This window comes from Canis lupus, chromosome 36 (assembly GCF_003254725.2).
Source record: "Canis lupus dingo isolate Sandy chromosome 36, ASM325472v2, whole genome shotgun sequence".
Classification (NCBI taxonomy): domain Eukaryota; kingdom Metazoa; phylum Chordata; class Mammalia; order Carnivora; family Canidae; genus Canis; species Canis lupus.
The window spans coordinates 10,573,049-10,588,167 of NC_064278.1; the positions used below are offsets into that span (position 1 = coordinate 10,573,049).

The following is a 15,119-nucleotide window of genomic DNA, read 5'->3' on the forward strand; positions in this document are numbered from 1 at the left end:
TTGTCTTGTTGATATGATCTATCATGTTGATTCCTTTACGAGTGTTGAACCAGCCTTGCATCCCGGGGATAAATCCTACTTGGTCATGGTGAATAATCTTCTTAATGTCCTATTGAACCCTATTGGCTAGTATCTTGTTTAGAATTTTTGCACCTGTGTTCATCAGGGATATTGGTCTATAATTCTCTTCTTTGGTGGGGGTCTTTGTCTGTTTTTGGAATTAAGGTGATGCTGGCCTCATAGAACGAGTTTGGAAGTATTCCATCCCTTTCTATCTTTTGGAACAGCTTTAGTAGAATAGGTATGGTTTCTTCTTTAAACGTTTGATAGAATTCCCCTGGGAAACCATCTGGACTTTTGTGTCTTGGGAGGTTTCTGATGACTGCTTCAGTTTACTTCCTGGTTATTGGCCTGTTCAGGTTTTCTATTTCTTCCTGTTCCAGGTTTGGTAATTTGTGGTTTTCCAGAAATGCATCCATTTCTTCTCATAATATGGTTTTAAAATCGTTCGTATTTCCTTGGTATTGGTTGTGATCTCTCCTTTTTCATTCGTGATTTTAGCAATTTGAGCCTTTTTTCTTTTAATAAGGCTGGATAGGGGTTTATCTATTTTATTAATTCTTTCAAAGAACCAGCTCCTGGTTTTGTTGATCTGTTCCACAGTTCTTCTGGTCTCTATTTCATTGAGTTCCGCTCGAATCTTTATTAACTCTCTTCTTCTGCTGGGTGTAGGTTTTATTTGCTGTTCTCTCTCCAGTTCCTTTAGGTGCAAGGTTAGCTTGTGTATTTGAGGTTTTTTTTTTTCCAATTTTTTGAGGGATGCTTGTATTGTGGTGTATTTCCTTCTTAGGACTGCTTTTGCTGTATCCCAAAGACTTTGAGCAGTTGTATCTTCATTCTCATTTTTTTCCATGAATCTTTTTAACTCTTCTCTAATTTCATGGTTGACCCTTTCATCTTTTAGCAGGATGGTCTTTAACCTCCACGTGTTTGAATTTCTTCCAAATTTCTTCTTGTGATTGAGTTCAAGTTTCAAAGCATTATGGTCTGAAAATATGCAGGGGTAATCCCAATCTTTTGGTATCGGTTAAGACCTGATTTGTGACCCAGTATGTGGTCTATTCTGGAGAAAGTTTCATGTGCACTTGAGAAGAATGTGTATTCAGTTGTGTTCAGAGGCAAAGTTCTGTAAATATCTGTGAAATCCATCTGGTCCAGTGTATCATTTAAAGCTCTTGTTTCTTTGGAGATGTTGTGCTTAGATCTCTCATTTGCAGAAAGCACCGTGTTGAGGTCTCCCAGTGTAAGTGTATTATTATCTAAGTATGTCTTTACTTTGGTTATTAATTGATTGATATGCTTGGCAGCTCCCACATTAGGGGCATAAATATTCATGATTGTTAGGTCCTCTTGTTGGATAGAGCCTTTAAGTGTCCCTCTTCATCTCTTACTACAGTCTTTGGGATAAACTTTATCTGATATGAGGATTGCTACCCCTGATTTCTTTTCAGGACCATTTGAATGGTAAATCGTTCTCCAACCTTTCATTTTCAGGCTGTAGGTATCCTTAGGTCTAAAAAGAGTCTCTTGTAGATGGCAAATAGATGGGTCTTGCTTTTTTTATCCAGTCTGAAACGCTGTGTCTTTTGATGGGATCATTAAGCCCATTCACGTTCAGAGTTACTTTTGAAAGATATGAATTTAGTGTCATCATAATACCTATTCAGTCCCTGTTTTTGTGGATTATTTCTTTAGTCTTTCTCTTTCTTTTACAGAGTCCCCCTTAATATTTCTTGCAGAACTGGTTTGGTGGTCACATATCTTTCAGTTTCTGCCTATCTTGAAAGCTCTTTATCTCTCCTTCTATTCTGAATGAGAGCCTTGCTGGATAGAGTATTCTTGGCTGCATGTTCTTCTTATTTAGGACCCTGAATATATCCTGCCAGCCCTTTTTGGCCTGCCAGGTCTCTGTGGAGAGGTCTGCTGTTGATCTAATATTTCTCCCCATAAAAGTCAGAGATTTCTTGTCTCTTGCTGCTTTAAGGATCTTCTCTTCTATCTTTGGAATTTGCAAGTTTCACTATTAAATGTCGAGGTGTCGAGTGGTTTTTATTGATTTCAGGGGGAGGGAATCTCTCTATTTCCTGGATCTGGAATGCCTGTTTCCCTTCCCAAGTTAGGAAAGTTCTCAGCTATGATTTGTTCAAATACAGTTTCTGGACCGCTGTTCCTTTCAGTGCCCTCAGGAACCCCAATTAAACATAGATTTTTCGTTCTTTTATTTCCCTTAACCTATCCTCATGATCTTTTAATTGTTTTTTCTCTTTTTTCCTCAGTTTCCCTCTTTGCCATCAACTTGTCTTCTATCACTCACTCATTCTTGTACCTTGTTAACCCTTGTCATTAGGACCTCTAGTTTGGATTGCATCTCATTTAATTGATTTTTAATTTCTGCCTGATTAGATCTAAATTCTGCAGTCATGAAGTCTCTTGAGTCCTTTACCCTTTTTTCTAGAGACACCAGTAGCTTTATAATTGTGCTTTTGAATTGGCTTTCTGACATTGAATTGTAATCCAAATTCTGTAACTCTGTGGGAGAGAGGACTGTTTCTGCTTCTCTCTTTTGAGGTTAGTTTTTCCTTCTAGTCATCTTGCTCAGTGCAGAGTGGCCAAAAACAAGTTGTATTAGGAAAAGGAGAAAAAGAGAGAAGAGAAAAAAGAAAAAGAAAAAAGAAAGAAGAAAAGAAAGAGAAAAAACGGGGGGAAGCAAACAAGAAAACAAAAAGCAAGGTGGAGTATCCTCTGATTCTGTATACTGTACATTCTTCCACTTCCCCTGGAACTTTCCAGTGCTGCTTGGTCAATAACTGGCTTTTCCCCTGTCGGTCTAGTGGGTCTTCTGGGGGAGAGGCCTGCTGTGCTGGTGTGAGCACACACCAGGTGTGAGCACCTGGGGGAGCTGCTCAGCCCCTGCCTGGTGCACTGGCTCAGTGAGACCTGTTCATCCTGTGAGGCCCCTGCTCCGTCCCAGGTACAAGGTGACACCAGGAGGAACAGCCACAGTGGCAGCGGCCAGCTCCCCAGCCCAGGAGTCAGCTCCCGCAGTAGCTACCGCAGCTCCTGGTCCACAGGGGCCTGGATGCTTTGGGGATGGGGTGCTGACCTGCACAGCTCAGGGCCCCCCGGGGCAGGAGCCTCCTTGCTGTCCTGGGCCCTCCAGCCTCCGCCTGTCCCAGGGGAGGCCAGGTCCTGGGATGTGTCCCCCTGGTGCCCTGGGCTCCAGGGCCTGTGCTGCTGGAATCATGCTCCCGGGCCCTGCAGCCCTTTAGGGAGCTCTGCCGCAGGGTAGGGCCTCCCCCCGGGGCGCAGGTGCTCTGTCAGTACCCCTGGGAGCCTAAGGCCATCCCCACCCTCCTGGGATCCTGTCCCAACTCCCTGCGAGCGCCTTTCCGTCTGGGAAGGTTGGTGATGCTCCTGCTCCTCTGGGCAGGGCTCTCCTATCCTGGGGGCCCTCACCCTGGGGCCTTAGCCCGGCTCCTCGAGGCCCCTCCCCTTTGGAGGCTTTTTTATTTCTTTACTTTTTCCCCGTCTTCCTACCTTGATAGAAGCACGAACTCTTCTCGCTGCAGCCTTCCAGCTTCTCTCTCTTTAAATCTCAGGCCGAATTCGTAGGTTTTCAGGATGATGTGAAAGTTATCCAGGTAAGTTGGTGGTGCAGGTGACCTGGGGACCCTCCTTTTCCCCCACCTTGCCCCCTCCCCCATTCGTAGTGATTATTGATAGGAATATATTTATTGCCATCTGATCCCTCAGGTCATCTTTCACAGCTCCTGACAGGAAAGGTTCAGGCGCCCCCATGACATAACTGGAGTACAAGACCTAAGGGGTCAGGCTCAGTTAGCGATTTCAGACAAGACAGTGTAGGTGTGTACACTGAGACCGAGTGTGCAAACTGGTGAATGTCTGGGACCACGGACATCAGAAAAACAAAGACCTAAAAGTCACCTCGTCCAGCAAGGAGAGTGTGGGGGTTTCTCTGGCCAAACCATTATTCTGGCAAGGGAGAACCAATGTCTGACCTGTCAGGTCCCAGCCAGGGCAGAGCAGCCACTATGTCCTGGACCAAGAAGCTGGGGCCTTCAGGGAATTTCTGCCCTCAAGAGAGATGCCCAGGGAAATACAGGGAGGCAGGAAATCCTAGCTCAGAAGTCAGCACAGATGTTCATGGAACCTGGCCCAGGTGTGGCGTTCAATGTGCACAAATATCTTTCCCCCTCATGCACACCAAGAGGGAAAGGGACTTCAAAGATCACTGACGAGGATCCCAGGAGGATTCCAGTCTTGGTCAGGGCTGAACTTGGGACCCCGAGAGCAAGACTGAGGATGGAAAGCCCTGCCTGCCCTTATTTCAACCACTAATTATCTTCCCCTGGCCTCATGCCTTCCATGTGCAGCATAGGGTCTCTTTGCATATGTGTCCCCCCTTTAGTGTTGATGCAATTGCAGAGGTTGAACTAGATAACTACACACTCCGAATAATGGGAATGTCAAACCCCAAACCCAAGCCAAAATAATCCACATCAGAAAAAGTGGCAAGAAAAAGTCCTCCTTCCTTTAAAGTGTACAAAGGGAGCCCCTGTCCTGGGGCAGGAGCTGGTTCTGGTGGGTGGTCCCCTTCAAGACCCCCAGGTCAGTGGTGGTTGCTGTTCCTGTGGAAGTCCCTGCAACCTCTAAATCTCAGCAGCTCTGAAGGGGTGTCTCTGCTGTCTGCCCAAGTTCCTGATACTGTCCTCTGAGGAAGGGGGGCTTGGGGATGCCCTTCAGTAGCTGGGGAGGAGGGCTGGATCTTCGACTTTTTCCCACATACAGGAGCTGGTGACTCTGTAAGATTTCTCATTTAAAATGAGCATAAGAGGGTCACCTGGGTGGCTCAGTGTTTGGGCGTCTGCCTTTGTCTCAGATCCTGACCCTGGAGCCCTGTGTTTGAGGCCCATGACAGCCTCCCCCCCCCCCACAGAGAGCCTGCCTCTCTCTCTGTGTCTGTCATGAATAAAGAAAGAATATCTAGGGGAAAAAGATAGAAAATGAATATGAGACTCTTTAATTCTTATAAATTACTATAGGAAGTAAAAGACCCAAACTACTCTTGGACTGTAAAGAGGCTTTAATATTATAACATTGAAATCTACCATTTACTAGTTAAGACAATGAAATATTGGTCCTCCCAATAAGTGAAGAGGCGGGAGGAAGTGGTGTCGAGCAGACAGGCCCCGTGCTCAGGCCTGAGGGTGACTGCGGCCAGTTCTTCCTGTCTGTGAGGAGGTTCGGGGCTCCAGCTGGCAGGACAGGATGTAGCTAAGGACAGAGTGACACGTGTGAGTTGAGCAGGAGCTTCAGTTCAGGAGTCTTTCCTGGTATTTTCCAAGGAGCTGGAGCCTGGTGCCCCAGCAGCAGGGCTGCAGGCTGCCCCAGGAGCCAAAGAAGAAGAATCCCTGGAGTGGCCACCTGAGGAGGCTCCCCCTGCCCTCACTCAGCCCTGATGAGCCTCACCTCTCCTCTTCACTGAGCCACTTCCCAGACTGGAACCAGGCCCTAAATGGATACTCGGGCTCTATGTGGTACCGATCTGCAGCCACCTGGAGCAGCAGGATCTCGGTCATGACTCTGTACTCCTGGGCCGAGAGAGAAGGACAGGATGCATGAGGAGCCTGGGTGGGGAAGCAGCAAGGTCTTCGGGGGCTGCTCACGGGGACAGGGGACTGGTGCTGGGTCTCTGACACGTGGCGACCCCCCATCCTGCAAACTCATCCAGTCCCAATTTGTTCTCAGAGGTGAGTATACACCACCCCTGCTCTGGCCAGGTGTCCTTGATGGCCATGCCTCTATCCTCACCAACTGCATGGGACTTTTCCTTTATTAGAGAACTATTCCCAAAAATGTGACAATGAGGGGATGGAGGCCAGGAATGGTCCTCCCAGGGACACCTCTGACAGCCACGGCCCTACCCTTCCCTGCAGGTCATAGAGAGCCTCACCTTATTCTTCTTCCGGTGGTTGACCTCATTGCCCTGGAAAGCAGACAAGCACAGTCCATCAGCGAGAGGCCTCCGGTGCTACTGGCTGCTGCTACCCACCCCTCTTACGCCGCCCTAGGGCCAGGCACACAGGGGCCAAGACTCCCTGGATGACAGGACTGCGATCCAGGCCAGGCGCTGGGAGCCAGGGAAAGGAAGACCTGGGCGGGGGGGGGCGGGGGGTTCTGGCATCCTGGAGCACAGGATGGGGAGGCCAAAGCCTCAGGTGGGCAGGAGATGCAAGTCTCGTTAAGTGCCCGCTCAGGCTGGGGATCCTGACATCACACTGCCCCCACAGGCAACTTCAAGGGACAGGCTGAGGCCAACCCAGCCTGACCTCGTGCTGCTTGGCATTCAGGCCACAGACTTGATCTCGGGACCAGTGAACTAGGTGCAGCCTCCCTTCACTCCTCCCAGACATGGGCCCGGAACCTTGGCTCCCAGGGCAGCAGGGAGGCTGTCATGAGGGGAAGATTTGCCAAGGACTGAGAGCTCGCGGCTCGGTTCAGGGGCCCTGTGCTCCCCCACATCAGGACTCCGGCACCTCCATCCCAGCCCTGGGCTCACGCACCTCCAGGTACTCCTCCATGGCAGTATCCAGCATGAACAGGTCAGTGAGGAAGGTGCCCAGGAAGGGGACAACACCCTGTGTCGGGGAGTGGGGGGTGGAATGAGGCCCTGCTCTCATGTCCATAGGGATCCTCCCTGGGACAGGTCAGCCCCCCAGCCCACCCACCCCAGCTCCCCACCTGGTGCCAACCAGGACCCTTGGGGGCCTCCCCTGGGTTCCCCTCCCTCACCCTCCAAGAACACCAGAGTCCTAAGCATGTCAAGGGCGTGCTGTAGAACATTGGTGTGTAGGTGGCCCTGGGCCCCTGCCCCCCTACAAACACATTTGTTTCCAGCTTTACAGACCCTCCTCTGGGCCACTTCGAAAGAAGGGTTGTAGAAGCTGTGGCAACAGGAGGCAGAACTGGAGTTGGAAGGCCCCATCTGTCTTGATTTGGGGGCTTCCAGCTTTCAGGGAAGACCCCCTATCCTCTGGGCTTGAGGCCACGTATCTGGGGCACGCTCACCTTCTGCTGCTGCCGCCTCTTCCATGCTCTCTGCACATTTATCCCCAGGGCTCCAAGTTTAGATGGCCGTTCCTGCAGGGCCAAGGACAAGTTCCTCAAGACCATGATCACCTCCGACCGCTTCTCCCCACCATCTTTGACTTCAGACCCTGGACATCTGATCCAAGGCAGAGGGTTGAATGCTACGTTATCCTTAAGCCTGCCATGAGTGATTCTAGAACAACCTCAGCTCCAACATTCACTCCCTGTGTGACCTTGAGCTTGCAGCCTGGCCTCCCTGAGCCTGGTTCCTCACTGGGAAAGGTGAGAATTCCACCTCCCTCCCTTGGTCTCCCGAGGACCCAGGGTCCTATTCCTACCATCATTGTTGTGGCCCTCATCCCATGCAAACCCCTCACTGAGCAGAGGCCTGTCCTCTGGGCGTTCAAGTTTGGGAGAGGCCCCCATCTGGACCAGCTGGTGACAGGGAGCGCGTGTGTCCAGCCTAGGGATTCTGGTCGAGCAGCAACTGCTTTTCCACCCCTTGTGGATTTTCACCCCAGGCTGCATCCGTGTTCATGCCAAAGGCTTCACTCGCTGAAGGAATGCTCCGGGCCAGTCCCTAATTCACTCACGAAGGACACCGTTGCTCCCACGCCTCCTCTCTTTCTATCCCAACACCTTCCATACTACCTTGAGAAGCAGGTTCCTGCTCTGGGGATTGTCTTTGCTGCACAGTTTTTTAAATGTTCGAATCTTCTTCCTGAGTAGAGAGAAAGAAGGCAGGACGGGTGTTGGAACACTATGGTAGGGTTGAGTGCAAGTCCCTTTGATCTGAGACCTCAAAGGAGTCCAACTGCTGGATCAGGGTTTTCTTTGGGTTCCTCTGAGCACTCAGGTCATTGAAGGACATGGGAGGGAGCTCTCTTGTGGGTCATCCGGTGCATCCAATCACCTATTAATTGAACAGCTCTGCATTGGTCAGTTTTGGTTTCAATTGGGAAGAGACTCTAGTTGCTGTAATTTCACATCCAAAAACTTTTAATTCAGCTCAGCCCAGTCTCCCCAAATGGGGACATTTGGAGGCATGGTGGCCTATTCCCCAGGCAGGCTGAGAAAATAACCTGCCCGCCTGCCTGCCCACATCCTGTTGTCACGGTTTGCTGCCTCCTAGGAAGTCCAGGGTGACTGAGGGGGGCAGATAGAATAGGCATATGGGACATCCCTCATGCTTCATGGTCCTTCTGGAGAGAGGACCCCTCACCTGGAAACTTTGGCCCATGTGTTCTTCAGGCGGTGAATTGAGACACTCTGCAGAGCAGAGAGGATGGCATGCATGGAGGAGTAGTTCCGTAAGGCTTGGCAGGCCTGGGGAGGAAGAGCATGAGCTGTCAGGTGGACAGCAGGAGCCCTATTTCCTGGAGAGCTGCACTCTGCTTCAGTGTTAGTCTCCTCTCCTGGATGAGACAGATGTCCAGGGACCTACAGAAGGGCATGTGGAAGACCCTGCGAGGAGCCCTGCTGGGGAGAGGGGGCATTTTCCTTCCCTCCAAGGAAAGAGTCATGTGGGAACTGAGCATCCCAACATTGGGCCATGCAAGGAAAGGTCAGCATGCCCCCAGAAAGAAGAACTCAGACCAGAGACTTCAAGCTTGAGAACTGATCAAGGGAAGAGCAGTTCCCAAGGCTCAGGAGAGCAGGTCAGCTGGGCCTCCCGTAGGCTTACCTTGGCCACCTTGATCCAGTGCTCCACCACCACGGCCCTGTCCCGGGCTGTCATGTGTGCATTGCCGAGGCAGGTGGTGATGACACAGTTGGCCACGTTGTTGAACTGGCTGATGGTGGCACTGACTGTGCATGTCAGGTGCTCATATCCAGGCTCATTTCTCTTGGACCAGATGGAGCCCAGGCACTGTTGAGGCTGCACCTTCTTGAACAGATCCTAGAGAATAGGGGGATGCTCACTCACACAGCCATTGCACATGCAAGATTCATGTCCTACATAGGGGTCCCCTGTCAGAGCTGGGGCCCAGCAAGTGCAGAAAGTGACCTGAACCCAGTTAGAGTTCCTGGACTGACTGCACTCCATTCCTTTTCCCTGAGGGAGCCCAGTACAGGATGAACGAGGTGCAGATACTGCCCGTAGGGTGGGAGGAGGGCATTTGTACCCTGATCATCCCCAGTAACTTCAAGTTACAGGTGGCAGTTCAAGGGGGCTCCTCAGGGGGGAGGAGGAGCCCTCCCACTGTTCCCCTCCCACTGTTCACACTGGTCTTCCTCCCCTCTCAGCAGCACATTATCACAGAGGGAGGGACAGCCACAGATTTGTCTGCCTCACTGTACTTCAGCACACATTAGATGCCTAAAATGTGTGGGGTGCTCAGCCTCCAAGGCAGGTGCGTGGGTGAACCGTGGGTGCGGCCGCACACGGTGAGTTGCCCCCCGCCCCCCCCCAAGGACCAGGGCCTGCCCCTTCGCCCATCGGTTCTGGCTCATTTAATGGACACAGGAGCTCTGCGTCAGTCCTTCCCAGGGTCTAGCTCCACAGTCTGCAGCTGGACCATGAGAGCAAGGGTTTGAGGAACTGGACAGGTTGATGTGGTTGGTAAGGGATGGAGCTGAGATCTGGACCCTGACTATACAAGCCCACCTCAGGGAAGGGTAGGTCTGGGGCAGATGACGGCAGAAAGCAAGCCTGCCCCAGCCCCGACCCCGGCCTGGGCGCCCAGCGCTCACCGCGTCTATGGAGGTCAACTGCTCTGCCACCAGCTTGGGAGGGAAGGCCATGAGCCCGGGCTGCTCCTCATGCTGTTGGTGCTCAGGGGTTCCGCACCAGGGGCAAGTCTCCTCTGGGGCTAGAGGTGGCTCTGTCTTTGTGCTTAGGGAAGGAGCGACAATCCCCAGGAAGGCTGGTGGTGGAACTGACTGCAGCTCATGACCTGGCACACATGAAGAAGGCACGAGCTCTTGTCCCAGGTCTGGAACAGCTGACGGAGGAGATGCTGGAAGGAGCCGTGGAGCTGGAACTGGGATAGGATAAAGAGAAAGGTTTGTCCATGGGACTGACTTGCCCCATGTCCTTCCAAAAACAGGGCAGAGTCCATGGCCGATAGAGAAACACCCAGCCCCCGAACCCCATCCTGGATAGTCTGCCCAGCTTGCAATCCACCTTACCCTCTGACTCTGCATCTGCCTCAGTGAGCTGCAGAAGTTCCCGTGGCATCACGATAATGGGGGCATGGCAATACAGGTCATACAGATTTGCCTGCACCCAGGACTCCTGTACTTCAAAGCAGGCACAGTGCAGGGACGGCCAGGTGTCCTGCAGGTTCTGGTCAGGCCAGGTCCCCAAGATGGGAGAGAGGGTGCTGGGGAGAGTCATATGCGGAGCAGCATCAGAGCATGGCCTTTCATGCCACATGGTACTCCCATAGCACCATTCTTTCTGTGTGGGTCCCCGAGAATGTCCCCAGCATAACTTCCAACCCCCCACCCCCTCGGGTGCTGTCCTTGCAGCGGACAACCTGGTCATCCAGAAAACGTGTATGAGTCTGGTTTTTCTACTTATCCTCTTGTCTCAAAGGCCCAGGGCCTCGTCTACTCCATCCTCCATGCACACTGGTATCGGGGCTTAGGTTTGGCAGATTGGTGAGTGGTCTGTTCACCAAAGCTTCTGTTCTTGGCCCCAGTGGTGGAGGTCAGAAGAGGTGGTAGGAGAGCGGTGCAGGAGGAGCAAGATGGGACAGTTATAGGGATGGATGTTTGAGGCACCGAATTGGCCCAGACTGTGCTCTGCTCCCCAGAGGGCTTGGAACCCCATCTACAGCTCTCTTTGACTCATTTGCCTCTTCACAGGAAGCCCCCAAATGAAGGCCTCCCAATGGAAATCAAGAGATCTATGGGATCCATGGCTCTGAGAGTCACTCCCCAGCCAAAAACCCTTAGTCTCCCAATGTGCTCTGTGGAGGAATTAAGGTTCTCCTTCTGGATCCAGAGATCAATCAAAGTTTTACTTGATCTTTCCCAAAAATTTTTTAAAGATATTTTTTAATTAGAGAGAGAGAGAGAGAGAGAATAAGCATGGTGAGCAGGCTCCCCACTGAGCCGGGAGTCCAATGTAGGGCTCAAACACAGGACCCTGGGATAACGACTTGACCTGATGGCAGAGGCCTACCTGACCGAGCCACCCAGTGCCCTTACTTGATCTTATCGTCCATGATAATGGTCCAGATATGGGTGGATCCATTCATCCCTTGAGGCAGCCATGAAGATGTCACATATAACAAACTATGGACATGTGTGCCTACGACATGCAGAGTGATTGACTCTCTGACACTCTGATTAGTCTTGGGACCCAGACACTATATCTTCTTTATTCCTTCAATTATCTCAGTGACTAGAAATGTGTCTGCAATACTCGGTGCTTAATACGTATTATGGGATGAAGGAATCCCAACCAGCACTTTCCATATACTGAGTGGACCTTGAGCTGCTCGGCCTTCCCCCAGTGACCTCTACTCTGGCCACATAAAGGACAAGTATCAGGACCAGTTAGATGGAATCCCAGAAGTCCTTTGTAAACAGGAAAACTGCTTGCTTTGCACGTGCTTCTGTAAACCCAGAAGTGCAACAGGCCCATGAGGGTTGATGAGGAGAGCTTCTCTGCTGGGGAGAGACAACTGCTATACAGGAAGATGCCCAGTAGCCCTTTCTACAGAGCCAGGCACCAGAGAAGTCTGTTCCATGTTTTCTGCCAGGATTGCCCACAGTAGCCCCATGAGGTTCATCCTCTTACCCCAGCACTTTTCCAGAGGAGCAAAAGGAAGCTCAGAGAGGTGCAGTGACATTCCCAAAACATACTGGTAGTAGAGGCGAGCCCCCCGCCCCCTAGCTGTGTATGGAGTGTATAGCTCCACTCACCTGGAGAATTGCTGGCCCAGGACCTGTTGGGCTGTGGTGAACAATTGGTAGAGACAAGAAATGACTGGGTTGTTGGCGAGGCTTCTGTTCTGGGAGGATGGTACGAAGGACTGTAGAAAACCATCCACTCTCCCTTCTCTGAGCGTCAGCATGGTCCTGGCCTCACCCAGGGATACGGTTGATTCCTTTTCACACCAGAGACACAAGGAGGGGCATAGTAGTCAGCTTCCAAACCATGAACCACTGGGAAGATCAGGGTCGGCGCTCAGACCAGAGACTCCCATCCCCTCGGGAAGTTGTACAGAACAAGGGCCTTGAGTGCCCACACAGAAAAGGTTTGAGGCTTCAAAGTGGCATTGGCTTTAGGGAAGACATGGTAAACCATTGGTAATTTCAACACATTCTGTTAGCTGAGCAACAACAGCATTCCTCTCAACTAATAGCTTTTATGAAGACCAGGATGCCACGGAGTCTTCAGTTACATCCCCACTACCACTAGAACACAGAGGCCTAGACCCTCAAATGCTGCTCAAGATCACATACACTGGGGCTGAGAAGAGACCAGAGCATGGGCTGCATGGGGTTTCCCTTAAGCTGATGTGGCTTGGGCTGTTCCTGACCTAGGGAGGAAGGGTCAGGGGAAAACTCCCTTCTCCTGCAGGACCCAAGGGCATCAGTTGTTTCTAGTCTGGGTTCTGGGCTTGCCCTGATCATCTCTGGGTCTTGAGTTTGACCATGAATGTGGACCTGTTCTCACCGCAGGCCTTCAATGGATATAGTTGGTGGCCTGATGGCCCTGTGCTTGTTAGGGGAAATGGAGGAGTTGAACTCTTGGAGCAACTCATCCCAGATTTCCTGGGTGGATCATTACAAAAAGAGCCAGCTACTGGTGCCAGGAAGCATCAGAGGCCTTCCTTCTAATCTGGGGTTCCAGGTTATGGCAGATCTAGCAACCAAAACAGTCTGTGGGGACACATAAGGTGCTCCTTGCAGCACTGCAGAGATGGCAAGAGAATGGCATCAGGTCAAGTGCCAAGGGCCTTGAAAGTCTGAATCCCTGTGGCAGACGGCCTCATTGATGGAGGACTACGAAGACCTATAGGGATACAGCTCATAGCTTTTGGGCCTACAATGATCTGATGTGTTCTGAGAGACGACATGTTATAGAGAAACATATAGAGAGAATCTACAGAGAGAAACTGTATAAACATTCTGTATGAAAACATATAGGATGGCTTCATCCCACGTTTCCTTTTGTGTTAAATCACCCTCTTTAGTGTGATGATTTGGAAGGGCTCGGAGAAGGTCTGCAGGGACAGTGGAACTGGCTTCTACACAGTATATCTGGGACGAGTAGTTGAAATAATAAAAACAGAAGTAAAACGCAAAGATACTCATGGCTTTGTGAAAAACAAAACAAAACAACCCCCCACCAACTCCTCAAAAACATGAACTATATTCTGCACCATTCTAACACAGATGAAGAGCATCTTCATACTTAGCTGGAGGCTAGGCATTGAGGTTCAGATCTCTTTGCGGTGGGGTCTGTGGGACACTCATGTGGAAACACTGTGGGAGGGCCCCAGGTTTCTCTCCATGTTTGTGTGGGGGCCATATTTCTGTGGTGAGCCCTCTTCCCTTTCTCACCTCAGAACAGCACCGATCCCTGTTTGTCGGGTGCACCCGATCATTGTCTAGGGAGTTGGAGTAGTTGAAGCCACAGACCATCTCCTCCAAGATCTCCTGGGTGCAGCTCTGCAAATACAGTGCCCCGTATATACAGGGCCAAGAGACATTAGGGTCCTCCCTCAACATCACCCCCAAGGGGACACCCCCATTAGAAATCGTGTTCTCCTGTTCAGGCCAGAGGGGCAGCTGTGGAGACATCTGGCAAGGAGGAAGCCAGATGAAAGAGGCTCTTGGGCTCATGACTAACATATTGGAAGTTGAGCTTGGTCCTCAGCACTCCCCTTCTCATCTTGCCTGCTATGACCTGGGGTCTGAACACTAAATATGTGTCAGGCTTCCAACACCTGGCAGCTGGTCTGTGCCCAGGAAGGGCATGATCCTCTCCTCTGTCCCCTCTATACATGCACACACACATACACACACAGACCCAGACACACTCACACACTCATAAACACACACACACACACACACACAATGAGGTGTAAGAGGTGTGAGCCCGCTCAGCTGAGATCACAGTGTGCCTGCTATCCAGTGGCCTCCCCAAGTTGCCTTGTGGTACCTGTTGAGGTCTCCCGCCACATAACCAGAAGCTTCGGAGAAGAGGGCCGAGCTGACATCGACAGCTACATGAACATCTCTTGCTCTGGACTCTCCTGAGCCCAGAGCACCTCAAAGTAGGACAACAGCAAGAGGACATCTTGTTCTCTTGACCATCTCCAGTAAAGTGAGCAGTTGTAGAATGCAGGTGCCTGGTTACCAGAGTTCTAAATCAGTTGTGGGCCTGTCACCAAGGAAGTGACATCACTTTTTCAAGCTACTGGGACCTGGGCCCCTTCCTTCAGGTAGCCCTATCCAGAGCCCCTTCTTGGCAGATGACTGCTTACCCCATGCCATCCCCTTAACTGTACATCATGAGCCAAAAGATGCCATAGACACAACTCTCTGAACATGCAAGTGGGGCCTACCTTTGAGAACATGGAGCTGAATTCAGACCTTTATTTCTGTGTTTTCCCAGTGCTGTGTCTTACCTAACCCACTGGGTCTCTCAAATAGTCCACAGTTTCCCAACCTGCACTGTGGGGTCAGCCTAGAATCTACTTCCTAGGCACATCACCAGGGGTCTATGGATGATATTTATAATGCGTGTGGGCTGGTATCCTGTGTATCTGAGGCACAAATATATGGATGGAAGATTGACCAGAAGGGGTGGGATGAACCAATGGAGTACCACTTGAAAGTGGCCTGGGTTCCAGAGATGTAATACCACAATAGCACGTTCCCTCTGGCCTCATTTCAATGGGGACACCACGATGGGGTGGAAATGCTCCAAGAGGCAGACATGGTCATCTTCTGTAGTCAAACTGTCCAATTATTTTCTGATA

At 51.0% G+C, this 15,119-nt stretch overlaps 1 protein-coding gene across 1 annotated transcript; it reads right to left on the minus strand.

The window, feature by feature from the left end:
• Window positions 1-5,146: 5,146 nt before the first annotated feature.
• LOC112674653 (ral guanine nucleotide dissociation stimulator-like) lies at window positions 5,147-14,481 on the minus strand. Its single transcript, XM_025471010.3, has 12 exons — window positions 14,297-14,481; window positions 13,696-13,803; window positions 12,049-12,233; window positions 10,303-10,496; window positions 9,865-10,154; window positions 8,855-9,070; window positions 8,393-8,496; window positions 7,150-7,891; window positions 6,645-6,719; window positions 6,035-6,067; window positions 5,551-5,672; window positions 5,147-5,355 (listed from the first exon to the last, which is right to left on the minus strand). The coding sequence occupies exons 1-8, from the start codon at window positions 14,432-14,434 to the stop codon at window positions 7,798-7,800; spliced, it is 1,329 nt and encodes a 442-aa protein (XP_025326795.1). The 5' UTR covers window positions 14,435-14,481; the 3' UTR covers window positions 5,147-5,355; window positions 5,551-5,672; window positions 6,035-6,067; window positions 6,645-6,719; window positions 7,150-7,797.
• Window positions 14,482-15,119: the final 638 nt, after the last annotated feature.

Bases quoted from the DNA above. Each gene is read 5' to 3' on its own strand.
- LOC112674653 (XM_025471010.3), bottom strand. From the start codon at position 14,434: ATGTCCTCTTGCTGTTGTCCTACTTTGAGGTGCTCTGGGCTCAGGAGA. The intron at 13,804-14,296 runs GTACCACAAGGC...CTGTATTTGCAG, and splicing joins GTGGCGGGAGACCTCAACAG to AGCTGCACCCAGGAGATCTT. The intron at 7,892-8,392 runs GTGAGGGGTCCT...CTCTCTACTCAG, and splicing joins ACATGGGCCAAAGTTTCCAG to GAAGAAGATTCGAACATTTA.